Below are 17997 nucleotides of genomic sequence, written 5' to 3'. Positions count from 1 at the left end.
ACAGCATATTGCACTTCCAAATGCTGCAATTAGAACCCACACAAAATACTCTACACAGAATACTCCATGGTACAGCTGGATGCACATTCAGTTGGTAAAATTTAAACAAAAAAGAGGAAATATATATATATAGGCTATATATATCATATATACATATATAGTAATCCAGGTCTAAAATAACATTCACATAATTCTACTGAGACTCTTTTGGAGCTCGTAAAAGAAATGCGATGGACTTGTACTGAAGTCATTTCAATCTAGCAGATTAATTATTCATGGTTTGTTGTTCTGAGTGCACCCTACCTCGAACAATCTCTAAACATTTTCACTCGTCTTAATATTTGCCTTATCATACATTAAAGTTTAACATATGTCATGTTACTGTAATATCTCCAGATGTAATACACCACACATGTCTGCAACTATTGAGACAAAACTAAAATGTTTGTGCTTGGGATGTTCAAAGATGATATTTGCAAGAAGTTTATATTTTATTCTTATCAAGATTTGAAAGCAACATTCAGACCACAATGGGGTACTAATAATCTTCAGTCGAGCTCATATTAGAAGAGTTCCTTTTGAGTTGGTGATAAATTCCTCAAAGCAATCCACAAAATCATTTCAGTATCAAAACTCGACCCCTGTAGGTTTGGAAGGTGTCTTTAGATTAGTGTTTTCTCATTCACAGTTTACAGCAGCTGAGGTCTGTTTGGATTAGGAATGGGCATTTCAAGCAATATTGAATACAATTCAATAATCATATACATACCCACCTGTGGTGGTAACGTAAGTCACACAAACCTTTAGATTTCTTTACAATTAAAAGACTATTCAGAGTCTTACAGCGGAAACAGTGTTTGCAGAGAGCATGCATCATCCTTATAGACAATACTCATCATTCAAACAGATTGTTCACCCTTCTACCATCAAGGAGGCGCTTCAGGAGCCTCAGGTCCAAGACCAGCAGGTTCAGGATTAGTTTCTTCCACTGTTACCCTGGTGGACTCTGCCCCCTGATAACCCACTACCCACCACCATACATCTGTGTATAATACATCCTACAACTGTTTACTTTTAATAACACATGTATATAATTATTATATCCATATATTTCTGCTCATATCATTCTATATGTGTTTCTATACTGTTTATAATGTGTATACTGTACATACCTCACCAGTCTATAGTCTATTTATAATTATTCACTGTTATTTACTTATATAATGCAGATATTTGCACTTGCTGTTTTGCAATTCTGGTCAGTTGCCAAACTACGTTTTGATTTCTAGTACTTGTACTATGTAATGACAATAAAGTTGAAGTCCTGTCCCTAGGTTGGATAAATTAGATTTAACATCTAGGCCAAATGGACTACTTTGAATGGTGGAAAACATTGAGGATATGGGCAGATGGGCTGAATAATTTGACACTATCTACACTGAAAAATCTTGAATCAACATGAATGAAGCTGCCTACAGCCTCTCTGTTCTGTTAAAAAAAAGGAAACTAGCAAGCCAACTTTCAAATGAACAGGGGTGAGCCTTTAACACAACAAGAGTATTAGATGGATTGCCATGTATGAATTTTTAAGTCAATATTGCCTTCCTCAGTACTTACTGTAGTCATGTTGGTTGTTCCCCTGACTTTCCATCTATCAATATCAGCAGGTCAAATAATAAATTATTACAAAATGCATGAAGAACTCATGACAACCACATCAGCCGCGGCTGTAGGTCGAATTAACTGCACTTTAGGAAATGTTAGCATGAAGGCATTGTCATTGTGAGCATGTTAGCATGACGTTAGCATGACGTCAGCATCTAGATCAAAGAATTGCTTTGCCTCACTAGACCCTCTAAGATCTTTCAGGGGAGAAAGTTATTATTGTTATAAACTGTTGAATCCTATGAGATCAAACATTGTAAAAAAAAATGTATGAGAGTCTCCGGGTGTCTCAGTGTAATTACCTGTGTCCTGTCTGTTGCTACCTCTCAGCAGGTAACTGAACTCCTGGCAGCGTTCACTTTGGCTGTAGCCTCTAGGGGAGTTGAAGCACAGCTCTTCCACCAACACCAGCGCCTTCTTACACAGGTCTTCATCCCAGTCCCCCGACATCCTCCAATCCGCATTGCACTCTCACCAGCAGTCAGCCAATGACAGTGCAGCCCTAGTAGCCCTCACCTATCGGACGGCGCTATGGTGAGTTGACTGTTGGCCTGTCCACCTTTTGCAATATATGTCAACTGAGTGAGAGGAGGCAGAGGAAGCTGCCGGCAATAAAGAAGGAAAGAAGGGGTTCTGCGTGTGACCTTGGTCTGGGTCACAGAGTGCCCATGTATGACTGAGTGTCACCGACCCCTCTCACTTTACCTTGAAGAGAAAAAAGGGAGAGAATTTGGCAATGTGAATGTAAGTACACATACAGGTGTAAAAATCAAGCTTTTGGCAGATTAGTCACCTTTCCTATTAAGCAAGAACTCTGATGCCTAAACCATCAGTGTGTCTCTGATGGATCATTGGTTCTGGTGCTACAAAATATCATACGAGCATACTCTATAAAGAGTGAAACTAAATAACAGGAATCATGAAAGAAGTGTTTTGTCAGGTGCTGGTAAATGCTTAAGGCGGGCAAATGTGTTGATATTTATAAAAATCACATTAGGTTCAGGTTCCAGATTATCCCAAAAATGCAGCATTTACCATTTATATGGCTATAAGCCAAAATGCCAGTACCATCAACCATATGTCTCATCATTTGTAAAACTTATGCAAGGGCACATTGCTTTTACTTTTTTTTTTAAACATTACATTACATTTTAAATGTTTTGAGTACCACAAACAAATCTCTCTTTTTTCTCTATTGTTTTTATTCCTATCCTACACTGTAAATGGATGGCAGCAGAAGTACAAATCACCATATGGTCTATGTATGGCCAGAAGCACTATTTAGTTAATGAGCCTTAACCTACCCTTTGAGGTATGGATAAAGTATTTTGAAATTAATCAAAAAGCTGCTAAAAGCGACTGTATGTGGAATTGCAGTTGTGCCGATGTTGAAGTTTGTTCTTAGTGAATTCGGTCCTTCAAACAACCTTTTTGCATTACATCTATTTTAATTCCATGTTAATATCGGAAGTTTCACCCAAAGTAAGTTTAAATATACTAGGAATAAATTTCCCCATGAAGTTTGGAATTTAAAAGGTAGTACTTTATTTGGCTACTATTTTATTCTCAAAATGGATAAATAACCTTAAATAATACCAGATGCTTTCATACATTCTCAACATAGTTCATGTTTAATTAGAAGGAGTCTAACTATCAATGATCTCCAGGGGATACTGTGATGACGTTTGCGTCCAAAACTGACCAATGGTCCCCATTGTGACCAGAGTATTTTGGATAATGATGAGTTATTTTGTGGAGTCCATAAAACAGAAGTATGCTGAAGGAAATACAAACACTGTGAAGACAGAAGAGAACTTGTTTCTCTTTTTCAAGTCCTTCAAACTGCTGCTGCGCTCTTTCCTTTGTTTTCAATCGTTTTTTGTTTTTTTTAATCAGTCAACCATTGTATCATCTTTAATAATGTCAGTAAGCCATGGTTTGTTTACCTTTATTGAACCTGACTGTTGAGGTTCATGTTGAATTTGCAAGCCAGAACGGAGACTCTCTTCATCTAAAATTGTCTTTGCAAATACATTTGGCAGAGGAATAAGTAATTATGCCTGCAGTGCACGCATAACCTTTATCTTGTTATTTTCCTAACGTTTCCAAGACCAGAGAGGGTTCCAATTAGGAACAGAGTGTAGTTTTTAGTCATCTGGATCCAACTTGGGTCGGTGCAACACATCAGTTTTAGTGGTCCTGCCTGCACTTCAGCATGGACTGCACCCACTGTCGGCTTTGTGGAGACTCTTTTGAAGCTCTCCAACATAACCTGAAAAACAATGAAATCAATCTGTCAAATAAGTGGAGACACATCAAGAGGAACACCAACAAACACTAACATTTGGGGGATTTTTTAAACTCTTCAAATATCAGATGGAGTTATAATCAGATTAATTAAATGTGACTGCCCTATGGTTGTGCTCCTTGTCATGTCATTGAAGAAAAACAAGAGCTTTTTAGCATATTGGTTTTTTGTGTCTTAATAAAAGCAGGTCAATGCCTAAACTCCAGTTTCTCACAGTTTGTTAGTCTCAAGGAACTCTGACTGTAGAGAAGGAATGCAAAGTTGTGTCTAATAATACATAGATGCGGCAAAAACCCTGATATTAACAATATCCTGCAAAAAACTTTGTACAAGCTGAAGTTTGGTTGGTAAACAAATCACTGGCAAAACAATGTTCATTTTGAGCTCACTTTTTCACCAATCTGTTATGTCCTTGTGAAGCAGTGGCCCTATTTTTCAAGCAAGGTGCCTAGTCGGACAGGGCAAGGACTATTGATCAGATGATGTATTTTGTTCTGTGAAATGTCAGCGTCAGTCTTTGTACGTTGAGTGGCACCTCCCTAGCAAAGCGCTCCTTATATGTCCATCTGTCCCAGACCCATCAATCAATCACTGCATTAGGCAAAGCCATGCTTCACTCAGAACAAGTCCCTATCCAAAGAATGCTTCCAATCTCTTTTGAGTTTTTCTCGCTCCTCTTGAAAACAGAAACACACTTTTCTTGTTCGCGCTCTGTTCCTGTTTCTTTTGAGAAGCTGATTGTCACATAAGGGTATACTGTCGGTTGAGAGGAGACTCAGATAATGCAGAGTCTATTTATCTGTCCTCCTCAGCTCAGCCAATAGCAGTTGGAGAAGAAATTAGCAAATCAAAACGTCATCCCGACCTTACATCCTACATCAGCCCTCCTTGTGCTCCCCCAACCACTTTCCCCATTAAGATAGTAAATCTGTCTGAGTGACTTTAAAACCCAGGATATCTCAATCTGAAAAATGGCTGTCTGGCACAAAACTGGCCGCCTCAAATGCCAATGACAGATTCAGGGGGAGGGAGAGGCAAAGATGTAATAGAGGAGACAGACAGACAGAAAGAAAGAATGATTGTGTAGCAAGACAGAGGAAGAGGTAGATGGAGAAAGAGGGATATAAGTCATTAAATTAGAGGTGAGACAGATGAAGAGGGTCAGAAAAGAACTGGAGCAGAAAAATTCAGAAAAAAAAACAGGAACCTGGCGGCAAGGGGTGACACAGCAACAATGGTAATCAACGGGTAAGGGGGTGCAATATACAACAAGCTACATATGTACAAAAGCTCACGGATAAATATGAATTCAGAAACAGGTTGACCAACAATTCGACTCAGATAGCATCATGCCCAGAGATGCACATTTCTTATTTAGTGTACAGACCAATACTAAACCTCCCACAGACACTACATTGACTGCTATTTTGATGGGGATCAATACTATCAAGGAACAAATACACCACAACATAGATAAATTGACCAGTGAGGTCACCGTCCGACTGGGAAGAGGAGGCAGGACGGCATGCAAGGTCACAGTCTAATCACACTACGAAGAAAGGAGAATGGGGACTGGAGGAGGTAATTGCCCAATTATGGGAGAGGTTTGCCAGGCAGATTAAGAGCTACATCTTGGAAAAAGGGCAACATAGAACAGAAAGAAAGACCAGTCGACCAGAAAGCGTCAACAGATATAGACCAAGAGTCATATATTAATCAGTAAGAAGCTGCAAGTTCAACCATACACTGGTGTCCATCAGTAAGACACTGAGCCCCTTGTTGGCCCATCCCGTTAATCACTAAGGATAAAAGCATCAGCTAAACTTCTCTTTTTTTAATGGCTCAGTCCAGCCGTTACATCCTCAATCTAGCTTAAAGGCAATGAAGCAGATGAGGCATTTATATTTGTATCCCCTTATAATGAAGGGATCATGCATGTATTTGCACTGGCAGTCGCCATCAGGTGAACAGATTGAGGATTATCTTCCAAAATGTAAAAAAAAAAAAAAAACACAAATGTGTTATTTCTAGGGCATACACCAATACATATTTATCTAATATTGAATGTACTTCCTCATTAATTGTTTTACTATATATATATATTGGATTTCTATTTATTGGCTCAGCACTAGTCAAACAACAATTTCAGGGGGTTTTCACTCCTTTGCTCAGAAATTCCACTGAAAAAGCTACAAACAAACACAAATCCTAAAGCAGGGCTAATGTAAATATGATAAAACCCATGGGGTGGGTTTTTTAGTAACAAGGATCATGTTAGAGAGTGCGACTGAAATCTGAAATCTGTGTGTGCAATCTGTCTCTGAGGGATGAATCACACACCTCAGCAGGGTTTGGGAATTACAGTGATAAGGCATTTGAAAAGCTGCTGTCTGCTGAATAAGAAGTAGAAGACATTTGGATTCTGCAAACCTGTGATCTATTCCAACCCCATATTATCATTTGAAGATTCAGTTTCTAGTCAAATGATATGTTTGTCTTGAACACAATACATTAGATAGCCTATGAGTCTGCTACCATTTGAGCTTTTCCAGTTCAGAGGCAACTAACCTATTTGTTGTGGCAGCGGATTTTGTTGTATTACCTTGAGGTTGTTCTGCATTTAATTATAGAGATCCGATAGCAATCCGGCAGGTTTAAGATACAACCTTTATTCACTTAATAAAAGTCTCTTTCAGTCTCACCTTTCCCCTTTAATTGAAATTACCATTAAATGCTGAAATTTACAATTTTTATGGGGAAAAACTGAATACCTTCCTAATTGGAAAATGGAACTGAGAACAGTCAGACTCTTTTTTGTGTGAGAACATAATGCTTCTGTAGACAATGGAGACTAATCCATTGGATATACCTAATAGGATCTCAGTGAACCTGCTTTCAAGTCCTTCAAACTGCTGCTGCGCTCTTTCCTTTGTTTTCAATCGTATGCCTGGAAGTCATGTTTTATTGAAACTCTCATTCTTTGCTTTTGTTGCAGATTTTTTTGTTTGTTTTAGAGTCTGTAAAATTGCTTAAGTGTTTAAGCTAATTTCACACTTCCAATGTCTGTGCTTAGCAGCATGTTTTGCATTAACAGTATTTCCTTTAATAATTGGTAATTTCCATTCTGTTTTACTTTACAGACTTTGTCCTGTGATCCTCACTGTTCCAGACTTTGATGCTGTCAGCTCTGCTGCAGCCTGCTGGGCCGTATCATGTTGTGTACCATCTCAAATCAATGTACTCATGTACCCTTAGATCATCCACCATTCGTCAGGACTATCCCTGATTCATAGAGGTCATGACCTCTCTCCACCGGCACTGGCATATCCTCTTTTTTGTTTTGCATCATTTCCTTTCGAGGCCAAAGCGATGTCTGCCCCAGACAATGCTTTCATCGCTGTTCTCTGCTCATTCGGCTGTGACAGATTGATGCACAGGGGTAAACAGATAGGGATACTACAACACGTCTTTTTGGTTACTCAAGTGGAGCGCTACTGTTTTGCGTCGGGACAGAAACTACGGCGTATAAGGCCAAGATTGAGCGTGGGGATATTAATGTCTATCGACTAGAGGTATTAGCTTTGCCAAGTCTCTGCCTCGAGGTTGTTCCTATAATAGTTTCCACCCTTTTAACAGTTTCTGAACACCTTTTTCAGCAAACAATAACATGAGGAGGGAGAAAGTGTCATGAATGTGTGCTTAAGACCATAAATCTCTATGAACATGCAATAAAACACGCATTCACATCAAAGCATAGACATTTTTCCTATTTCCTATTTCCATACCATATTCACAAAACAAAGGGTTGCTGTTCAGGCTCTCAAACCTTTCCACAACTCTGGAGCTGCAATTGTTTTTATAGTCTATAACATAGAAAGAAAATAAAGAGCAAGTGGCCAGCCATGAGCCTTTGGAAACTGATGCTACCTTTCCTGTCTTTTGCACAGCCAGTGTAGCTGCAGAGCAGGACCTATTTACAGACAGGGAGTGTAATCACACACACACACACACACACACACACACACACACACACACACACACACACACACACACACACACACACACACACACACACACACACACACACACACACACACACACACACACACACAGGTCTGCCCGTACTTATTTTTCTAATGCTATGTAAGAGTCTGTGTCTCCCAGGTTGAGGTTTTTTTTAATTATTATGTTGCATAAAGATTGGTTCTCTATGGTGTGAAGCCAGAGCAACTGTGTCTTTGATGGCTTGGGGAATGGGGTGTGGGTGGGGTGGAGGGGGAATTACGCACGTCTTACGCACGTCAACCTGTCTTCTGTTTTCTGCGTGCTCGTGCGCGCATCTCACTGTCTGTTCATCTTAAATGATAAAGCGTTTGCGCGGAAGAAAGTTAAATCATCAGCAGCAGTGAGGATAGCTGCCATTGATACAGTTTTAATAAGATCCTGTCATCTGTAGGCTATTACAGCCTACATAGCCTGTATGGACTGCCTCCATACAACATGCATCCCACTATATGTTCGAAACACACACCTACCAATGGAAGCATGCAATATGAAAGAGCCTGGGTGATGCACAAATAATATACATTAAATATTTATGGAAAACAGACACATCCCGCTAGATTTAGGGCATATTTAGCAGAGCCCAGTGCGGGATGCAGGATCAAAGGAGATGTGATGCAAATAACGCACACATCGCAAATACCACAGACCTGAATGCATGCTGGCAACAGAATCAACAAACGGAATATGTCCTACCTTGGCGTTGCAGAAACCACTGTAACCCTCTGTCCAATTTCCGATTTACTAGCTTCTCCGCTGTTTTAGTCAGATGCGACGCTTGTAAAGGGGCATTCCGCCCTCTTTTGCTCTGTCCACCCCCTCCTCTCTCTCACTCCCTCTCTTCTCTCGAAGACGCACTGAGCAATAAGCCCCGCAACTGGGATGGCAGACTGAGAGAAATAAATGAACAGTATGTTATATCTATCATCCCCGCTCTTTCCTCCCGTTTCCTATGTTTTACCCTTATATTTTACCCCCTCCTTGTGTTTTTTCCTCCTCTCTGTTTCACTATCCCCTCCCTCTCACTCTCTCACTCGGTTCCTCGCTCCCTCGCCTTTTTTCTCTCCCTGTGCTCTGAATACTAATACTCTGTCTCTCCTCTCACTGCCTGTACTGCCCGGCTAAAGACATACTGATGTATATGGGGCGTGTAGAAAGAAAGCCTGAAAGGCAGAGATGGTGTGTTAGTGGGAACCATGGAGGTGGGGAGGGGGTGGGGGGAGTCCTGGGACGGTGTGGAGGGTAATGGCTACTCGGTAAAAAAAGGCCTAGGATCTTTTTTGGTCTTATTATAGCTGTGATTAGATAATAATAATACCCCTGCAGATGCCCCTGGAGAGGTGGTGGTGGTGGTGGGTGGGTGGATTGGGGGGCCCAGAAAACGTTACTCCTTTTTAATGGTAGCATCCCTGAGATGAGGGGATGGAAGAGGAGAGAGTGGAGGTAGGGGTGGAGGAGTGTGAGGAGGTGGTGTTGCTGGGATTTTAAGCAGTGGAGAGCAGAGTTGGGAGGGAGGGCCAATGTTGTGTGGCTCTGAGCCAAAAAAAGGACATGGCTCTTAGTCTGTTTGTACATGTGCAGGTGTGTGTGTGTGTGTGTGTGTGTGTGTGTGTGTGTGTGTGTGTGTGTGTGTGTGTGTGTGTGTGTGTGTGTGTGTGTGTGTGTGTGTGTGTGTGTGTGTGTGTGTGTGTGTGTGTGTGTGTGTGTGTACCATGGAAACCTCAACAAAAAACGAGAAGAGCAGCTGAGCGATACAGAGGCCATGATAGTTAGAATGAGACACAGTCTTATTGGAGTCTTGATTAGATTATGATAGTCTGGCAGGCGTCATATAATCAGAAAGGAGGTACATAAAAAAGTGTCTTTGTTTTATGGTAAGATCATTGGCAGGATAACGAGGACTCTTCATGGTGGATCTGGAGTAGGTTTATTGCACCTAAAAAGCTGTTTTTAAAATGTTTTTCCTCAGGGTTGCCTAACAAAAATCAGGAATTATAATTCAAATATAATTAAATGTTTTAATCAAGCAGAGAATGTAGTGGGAATGTAGCTTTGACATCCAGATGTCCAATTATGTTTAAAATTACATTCATCAACAAACATTTCTTAATCTATCATTTAATGTATCTATGTAGTTCAGGACCATGCATACAGGTAGTGAGCTCAAAGAGAATACACAATAAAACCAAAAACAACGGCCCGTAGAAAGTACAACAAATGTTACGTAAAGAAATGAAGGATATTTGTCAAAAAGGCATCAGACAAAATAATGAAAAGATGGTCCGTGTTTAATCTTTTGGAGTTGAAAACCTGCCATCCCTTGCCTTGTTAAAGTCATCCCTTTGCCCTTCAAGATGTTCATTGCATTTAGGCCTTCCACCATAATGAATGACCATGGTGAACAGTGTGTGAACTTTCTTGATTCTTGTTGTTAACTATCGTTGGTGGCATTCCCTAAATTTCTGTAAAACTAATGCATGTTTTCTTGTTCAATTGCACATAAGCTAGTCAGCTGTTATATGGTAAAACAGAAAGCTTTTTCATTTTAAAAGAAATTCCTTCTACTGTGAGTTATGTTGTCGGATAGAGGTATGCACCTTCATATTTAAAGACAGCAAACTGATGAATTAATCATTCTCACAGAGTAGACTGTTCCCAAACAACACCTAATGGGCCATACAGCACTGAGAACATGAAGGCCTTATTCTCCACTTTGGTATGGAAATTCTACCTTTATTCAGATAAAACTGTTCTAAATGGATGCTTTTTCACACGAAAGCTCTTATTAAACTATTATTTATTCATAAAAATGCTAATTATCGGCATTCAATGTTTTGGGGGGAAATTAGCTTGAAGGGGCACTTGAATTACCTTCGTTTAAGTGAATCAAAATTTGATCCTGTGGTTTTTATTTTGATAATAGAGAGCAAAGATAAAGACAACGATTTGTTAAAAAAACATTCGTAATCCACATCTTAAAAAGGGTCGCATTAAGAGGGCATTCAAGACTTATGTTCTTGTTTAGATCTCCATCAGATTTTAGCAGACAAAAAATTAATAATACATAAATGTCACTATTTCTTACAATTTTCCCTGTACAAAATCATATTTTCAGGGTCCATTACCTTATTACACTGACAGCATAATGTAACAATTAAATGAATAACACAATGTACACACCGTGTCAATCCTAATAACTTTAAAAAAAAAAAAATCTTATCTGTCATCACATGTTTCCCTGACAATGACAGGAATGATATTAAATGGACATAACACATCATACATAGTATAATAAATCAACACCCCATAATTAAATGTCATTTTCATTGTCATTCTTCAGGAAACAGTAATGGTAAAAGCAGGATGGAAAAAAAGCTGTTTGGAACCCTGCAGCTGCCGATGATTGACTGATAAATGAGAGTAAACAGTGACCTCTGTTAACTGTCACAGCGAAGCACAGAGAGAGTCTGAGACACACAACAGAAGAGGACAGGGACGCATAGCGAGGGAATCAGGATCACACAGAGGAGAGGGGAGGGATACAGAGGAAAAAAGGAGAAGTTAAACAAATAGGATTGACAAAAGATATAACTTAAAGCTAAGCCAATGGCAGCAGCTACTGTCAAAGACCTTGTTTCATCTGAAACAGCCGTTGGCATGACAATATTTATTATATATGGGTCAAATTATTCACCCTCAAATGTGCAAATAAAACACACAGAGCATACAGGCACACAATAAAGCACATTATAAGCAAGGATCTAAATATCACTCACAAATTTTATGAAAGTAGACAAAAGAAAGTTGAAAGGGATACAAGCCCATAGAGATGGATTAAGAGTGACCATCAGTGTTAAATCCAGAAGTCCTAAGGAAGACTGTGTTTCCTGTGTCCTCTAAGCTGTCCCTACATTTATCACATAGCCTGAATAGTCTTGAGACACTTCATCCCCATTCATGTTGTCGGTAAAAGCTGGAGGACAGTTGGTTTTAACCATATTATGAAATGCTTTGTTAAATATTAAATGTCAGTGAAGGCTGCGAGAGTGTGCTCTTATGTTGACATCAACCAAATTCAATGGAGTGGACTGTTTCCTGAGTTTATCCTTAAAACTGTGCTTCCACCTTCTCTGGGTTAACAACATTTCTATTGACGAGACCCAGGAATCGTTACAACTTGCAAGGCGAGGGGTAATGTAACCAGAAAGGTAGCGGAGCTAGCACTATCGCTGGTGAGCTAATCTCTTATATAATTTATTGCCAGCTGGCCACTACTGCTGCACGGCTGTTACACTGTTAGGCCTACCTAGCTACCACACTGACTGTGGGTTCTGCAATTACATTGGATAGTACAAAAGATTGTATGTTAAAAAAAAAATGCTCCAATGGATACTGTGATTGAAACTTCTGGAGCAATGATTCAAAACACAATGAGAAGACGGGAGAGCCCGCACACTGAAGATTCGTTTGAAGTTAGGGCCGGAAAACTGATAAAGATATTTGCTGCAGCAACGAAGTGACACAGCTTCTGCCCAACCAATTCTGAATATTTTCTCCAAATCCCAAATATTTATCTTCCAGACCTAAACTATTCTCAAGGAAAGACAGAAAGTGGTAACCGAGGTTGCATGCCTGGCTGTGACGGCGGGAGACAGTAGCACCCCGAGGTCGCGTTCCTGTGCGCTGAATATAGGAGAAGAGTAATAAACTGGGTGAAAGGCAGAGGCCTTGGTGAATATATTCCTCAACAGATGCATTCCAGTCAAAGTATTTTTTTAAAAGACTCTCCAATAAAGACAATGGCTTTGTGCTCTTTCTTATGTCTTGTGACATTGTGAAGATTTGCTGGAAGCCTTTCACTATGACTCAGACATTATAGATTGAAGAAAGTCTGTCAGAAGTGTAATAAGCTGAAAGACACTTATAAGAGAACTAGAAAAATCATAATGGAAGTTATGTTTCTAGTTTATGTTAAATATTGCATTGTTTAAATCACAATTGTCAACACTAAACAAAAGAGAAAAAATAACACAGCAGGATGATCTACCACCCTGTAAATTATTAGCATTCTATGCTTATCAATAAAATGTTCGTAGTTCGCCTTTTGGTTGTTGAAAGTTTAAACAGCTTAATACTTTAGCAAGTTTTGGAAATTATTTCATGCATTGTTACGTATGTTGGATACAATCAATAGTTTTCACGAGTCGCCGAAGGGTGCATCACTTTAAATGTTGCAGGAGCAAGGAATTGTGGGAGTGAAAAATCTCTCCGTTCCTTCCTCAAGACTATTTTACACCAACCTATGTCTCAACGGAAGAAGAGGGGGTTGTCCCTCCAGGGAAACCAAGACAGAGGAGACAGAGAAAGATATCTGTCTCGTCTTGCCAAAGGGGACAGACTTTCAAAGTTGCCCATAGCTCACTAGGTCTTATTTTCCTCAGCAGCACCAACACACAGAACATAGGTAGAATTTAGCTTCTACCCAACAAAGTCCTCTAGCAAAACAATAGGACAAGATGCTGTCTAGCAAAGAGCTCTCCCAAAGTTGTTGCTGACAATTTATAAACACTACAACCAAAAAGGATCCAACAGGACAAGAAAACAAAGCTGCAAACATTATCTAAATCAAAAATAGGAAACTCAGGAAATTGTTGTAACAAGAAAGGTTCAGTTACAAATCTTTGTTGCAAAATGTGTTCAAAATATGTACTTCAAATCCAATATTAAAAGTATATGCAAGTGAAAAAGAAGAACCAAAACTAAAGTGGGCTGAGGCCTTTAAATAGGTAGGCAGGCTACTTAAGTGAAACTAGGGCGCTACCATATACCCACCATGTGCAGTCCCAGCGAACCACACATTGCAAACTAGTAACTCACGTGTGCTCCCCAGTGCTCTCCATCACAGCAAACAGTGAGGGTGACTTTAGCTTCCACAATGACCAGAATTCAATTTAAAGCAAAGAAGACAACGAAACAAAAAGATCCCAGTTGGTTTAAACTACTATGTTAAAATGTGCAAAGCTATAGGCAACACCAAGATAAAAGCTAAACACAACAGATAATATGAGAGTATAAACAAAAAACAATCGATATCAGCAAAAACAGCAGCAGCTGAACCTACAAAAGGTAAAAAATGGCTCACCATGTGGAATACAAACCATTTGTTTAAATGTGTGGATCCTACTCACCACAGGAATGAGGTTTAACCAAATCACTGGTGTGCAAGCAATGGCAAGCAGGACAAACTGTAAGGAAGAAGCAAGGGAGGATAACGTAATACTGACAAAAGAGACCAATTTATTCAGGTATTAAAATTGACTGCCTACCTGTACCACCAACTATGACAGACAGGGGCAAAGGGACGTACAAAGGCTAGCAGATGCATTTGATAAACAGCCCTAATGAGGGGAGTGGTTGGGGGAGGAATCTGGCCTTGAGCTGCATTCTTTTTGGGAGCATTACCCTCCACAGCATCAGTTTACCAAATATGTCACAAATGCCTTGTGACCTAAAAGAACATAACCGGATATGCTCACTTTACATTAACTTAATAAAGCTGGACACACCATACCTAATCTCAAAAAGACAACACTGACTCACAAACTTAGCTAATGAGCAAAGAAGATAGCTTTTCTATCCCTGAGTGATCAATTGAGGAAAGAGATTATTACTGAACCCTATGCCAATTGATTAATGTATATATATTTATGGATTTTCCCCCGAACAAAATATGGTTATAAACTGAGAGTGCCATCCTCCACCAAACCATGCCCTATCTTGCAATGTAAACTGAACGCTACGAAATGTTTGTGTCTGAAATGTGTTTTGGATTTGTTCCTTTTCAGTGGGTTCTTCTTTGGCCCATTCTACTACCATCCACCAAGTTTTATAAAAATCCTGCTTGTTTTTTTTTGTAATTATGCTGACAGCCAAATAAACAAACTCAACGAAAACATAACCTCCTTGATCGCCGTGATAAACCGATAGGATGGGTGAAGAAAAATAGCAAAGTGTGTGGATATGTGTATGGGTGGCTGGCGGTCAAGGTTTCTATGAAGGAAGTAAGACATTGAAAAAAAAAAAAGAGATGAAGTGAAATATGGCTGTTTGGATGATAATGAAAGAATAGCTGCATCATTGCTTGGTGTTGCAGTATTTCTTTGTGAGGGTGGGGTTTCTCTCTTGGATGGTTTTGAGTGTGGACATACCGTGGATGTAATGGTTGCTGATGTACTGTGGGAGCCTCTATGCCATTTTTATTGCCTTGTTTTGGATGATTTGTTGTCTGTTGAATTGGTGTCGTGAGGCTGTGGTCCAGGCTGGTGCTGCCAAAAAACTGAACACAAAGGGGACATGGAGGATCCAGCCTTTTTTTATTCAAAGGGGATGGAAAAACAAACCATTGGACTTAGAGAAGACTAAACAACAGGACATGAGATTCCCCAATGAAGTGGTCGGAACATAGGTTATTCTGATTGACCACTTCCTGTGTTTAAAAAAGGTGAAATGTGTAAGATATGTTTTTTAAAGTTTTTTTTAATGGAGCAAAGCCTGGGAGCTAGTTCAGGTTCAAGCCACAATTAAATCATTCACAGGCTCCCCCTCTTTTACCAAACAAAGTGTCCTTATTCTGGCGGGGGGAGTAGAGTCTGCAGCCCTGGGGCGTGAACTGAGCTTCAGTTAGCACTTAAAGTTAGTCATCCTAAATTCAGACACGTCACCTGGTTTATGCAGACAGAATGCACACTTTCTGGTGCTGCTGTTTCACATGTTAGACCCAGCTGTGGCTGGTTGCCAAGTGCAGGCTGTCCAGATCGCTCTCCTCCCCCCGGGGGGCTGCTCTCCTGACCGCGGAGAGGAGGAGACAAATGTGCGGGTCGTTTCTTGTTTCTGCCACTCTGGATTTGGTCCAATAAACAAACTAACAAAATGTAATCACACAGCCCATACAGCCCCCAGTTAGTGCCACAGTACATAAACAGATGGTTAAACTGTAGGCCAGCACCACACGTTAAGGTTAGAAGACAGCAGTGTTATTTGACTGGTTCTCAGACTTTCAGTGCGTTAATGCAGCTGTGCGTATTTCTTGACTTGCTGTAAATCTGTTAGCTTCATTGTTAAAATAACAGATGACTGTACATTCAGATTACATAGACCTAGAAGTAGAGTTGCTGCTGCTGCCCCCCATTTCCTGTCTTTATCCAGCCTGACAAGAGTCTCTTTCCAACAAGTCTCTCCAGCATCATCAACAAGCGGTGGCACCCTCTGTACTAGTAGAAAAAAAAAATCTGAATGGCTGAAGGCTAATGAAGAGAAAGGATCTTTAGAAAAATAATGTGTGTAGAGGAGGGTTACCACACTGACACACTTAAACTGCACTCAACTTGTGTCTCTGACAAAATATAATGACTAATGTAATAACATCCTACTGTAATGATGAGTAGCACAAAGAGCCCAGCTAATTCATGAAACCATTATTTTTTATAACAATTTCCCATGAGAGGTGATTGGAATTACATGTTTGTTTGTTATATCTAAAGAGTAAAACGTATTGTTAAAACAAAACTTTTGAATATCCTCCCATCACATTTTGACAACTCTGACGTGATTCTGGCCCTTATTGGCATTTCAGATCTAATGAAATGATGCATCTTCTGTATGTATTGGCACTTTCTTTCCAAAAGTCTTCTCTGATCAGACTCAACATCATCATGATCACTTGTTACCATGACAACTCTCTCAGGACCAATCGCCCACATCTCTCTCTCTCTTTCTCTCTCTCTGTCTCTCTAGCTGTCTCTCTCTCTGCTTTTCTTTTGCTCTTCATTGTCTTCTTTGTCGTGACTCCCCCCTCACCCATCACCCACTGCCATCACCCACTTAAATTTCCCATCAGAGGATTGCATTTGTTCCTATTACCTAATTTTTTTATGTTTCCTTTCTGTCTTTAGCGCTTTCTTTCATCGGATACCTGTGTGGGAAGATTCAGTAGCCTCTCCTCTCTGGAGTATCACCAGTCAGCACACTCACAGCATCTGGCAGAGAACCCCTCCAGCAATCTCAATGAGGTCATTCCAGTCTCTTGACCATTGTCTTTGCGGGGTCTCCCAACCTTGTTGTCCTAAGCCTGGAGCAGGACGGGCCCCATATGCAGTATGTGTTAAGGTCAGGAACCTCAAAGTCCTACGATGGCCGCGTTTTTTTAGAACAGACTTACACAAGCATCTGCTTCTGATTTCATGCATGGAGCAACCAACTGCCTCAGACATTGCTGTGTCTGAGGTAGCGTGCTCTGCCATAAAGTTGTCAAAATCAGTTGCCCCGTTGATAGCATTGCATTTACAATAAGTTTATCCTAGAAAATGTTTTCCATCAGTATTTTGTACTCTTATATCTTCTCTTTATTTCCGCATTTTGCCTTAAGGTGCTAAACATTTATTTTTAAATGTCATATCTGACTGTTTGTACAAGAAAGAAGATGCACCAAAAAAGGAAACAGTCAAATTTAGAAATGACTGGTGAAAACAGAGGAGCTTTTAAAGCACCAAAAACTTGTTGAAAAGAGAAATCCAAGACAACAGCATCTAAGTAGTAGTCTGTAAATGAACAACATTGCCACCAATTTGAGCATTTCATTGATTTAATTTATTTTAGATTTTCCATCCAGATTTTTTTGGCATTCTGGAGCAAAGGAAACATAACATTGCCTTTTTAGGTTGATATGGAAAATGGAAGGAGCCAGGGAGCAGTCAAAGAGAGAGACAAATAATCATGCCAAGATTTGTATTGTTTGTATGTCTTGATTACTCATCACCAAGAAAAAGTAAAACTTAATTAAAGAATGTCTATCCAAATATATACTACCCAGTAACCAGCAAGGGGCGGCTAGATTTAGAAAATGACTCTTAGGCACAGGCAACATTTGTAAGTTATTTAATTTGATCGCACGAATGAATCAAAAT

General features: G+C 39.9%; 1 protein-coding gene across 1 annotated transcript in view; it reads right to left on the bottom strand.

The window, feature by feature from the left end:
• Positions 1-9015, bottom strand: part of syt3 (synaptotagmin III) — a 31699-nt gene extending 22684 nt beyond the window's left edge. Inside the window, exons 1-3 of the mRNA XM_063903143.1 lie at positions 8732-9015; positions 3612-3937; positions 1968-2370 (exon numbers count right to left, since the gene is read on the bottom strand). Of these exons, the coding sequence (XP_063759213.1) occupies positions 1968-2115 (148 nt within the window). The 5' untranslated portion in view covers positions 2116-2370; positions 3612-3937; positions 8732-9015. The remainder of the gene's footprint in view (positions 1-1967; positions 2371-3611; positions 3938-8731) is intronic.
• Positions 9016-17997: the final 8982 nt, after the last annotated feature.

Source organism: Eleginops maclovinus, chromosome 16 (assembly GCF_036324505.1).
Source record: "Eleginops maclovinus isolate JMC-PN-2008 ecotype Puerto Natales chromosome 16, JC_Emac_rtc_rv5, whole genome shotgun sequence".
Taxonomy (NCBI): domain Eukaryota; kingdom Metazoa; phylum Chordata; class Actinopteri; order Perciformes; family Eleginopidae; genus Eleginops; species Eleginops maclovinus.
Note: the sequence above shows the minus strand (reverse complement) of the source record. Positions and strands in the feature narration are given on the sequence as shown.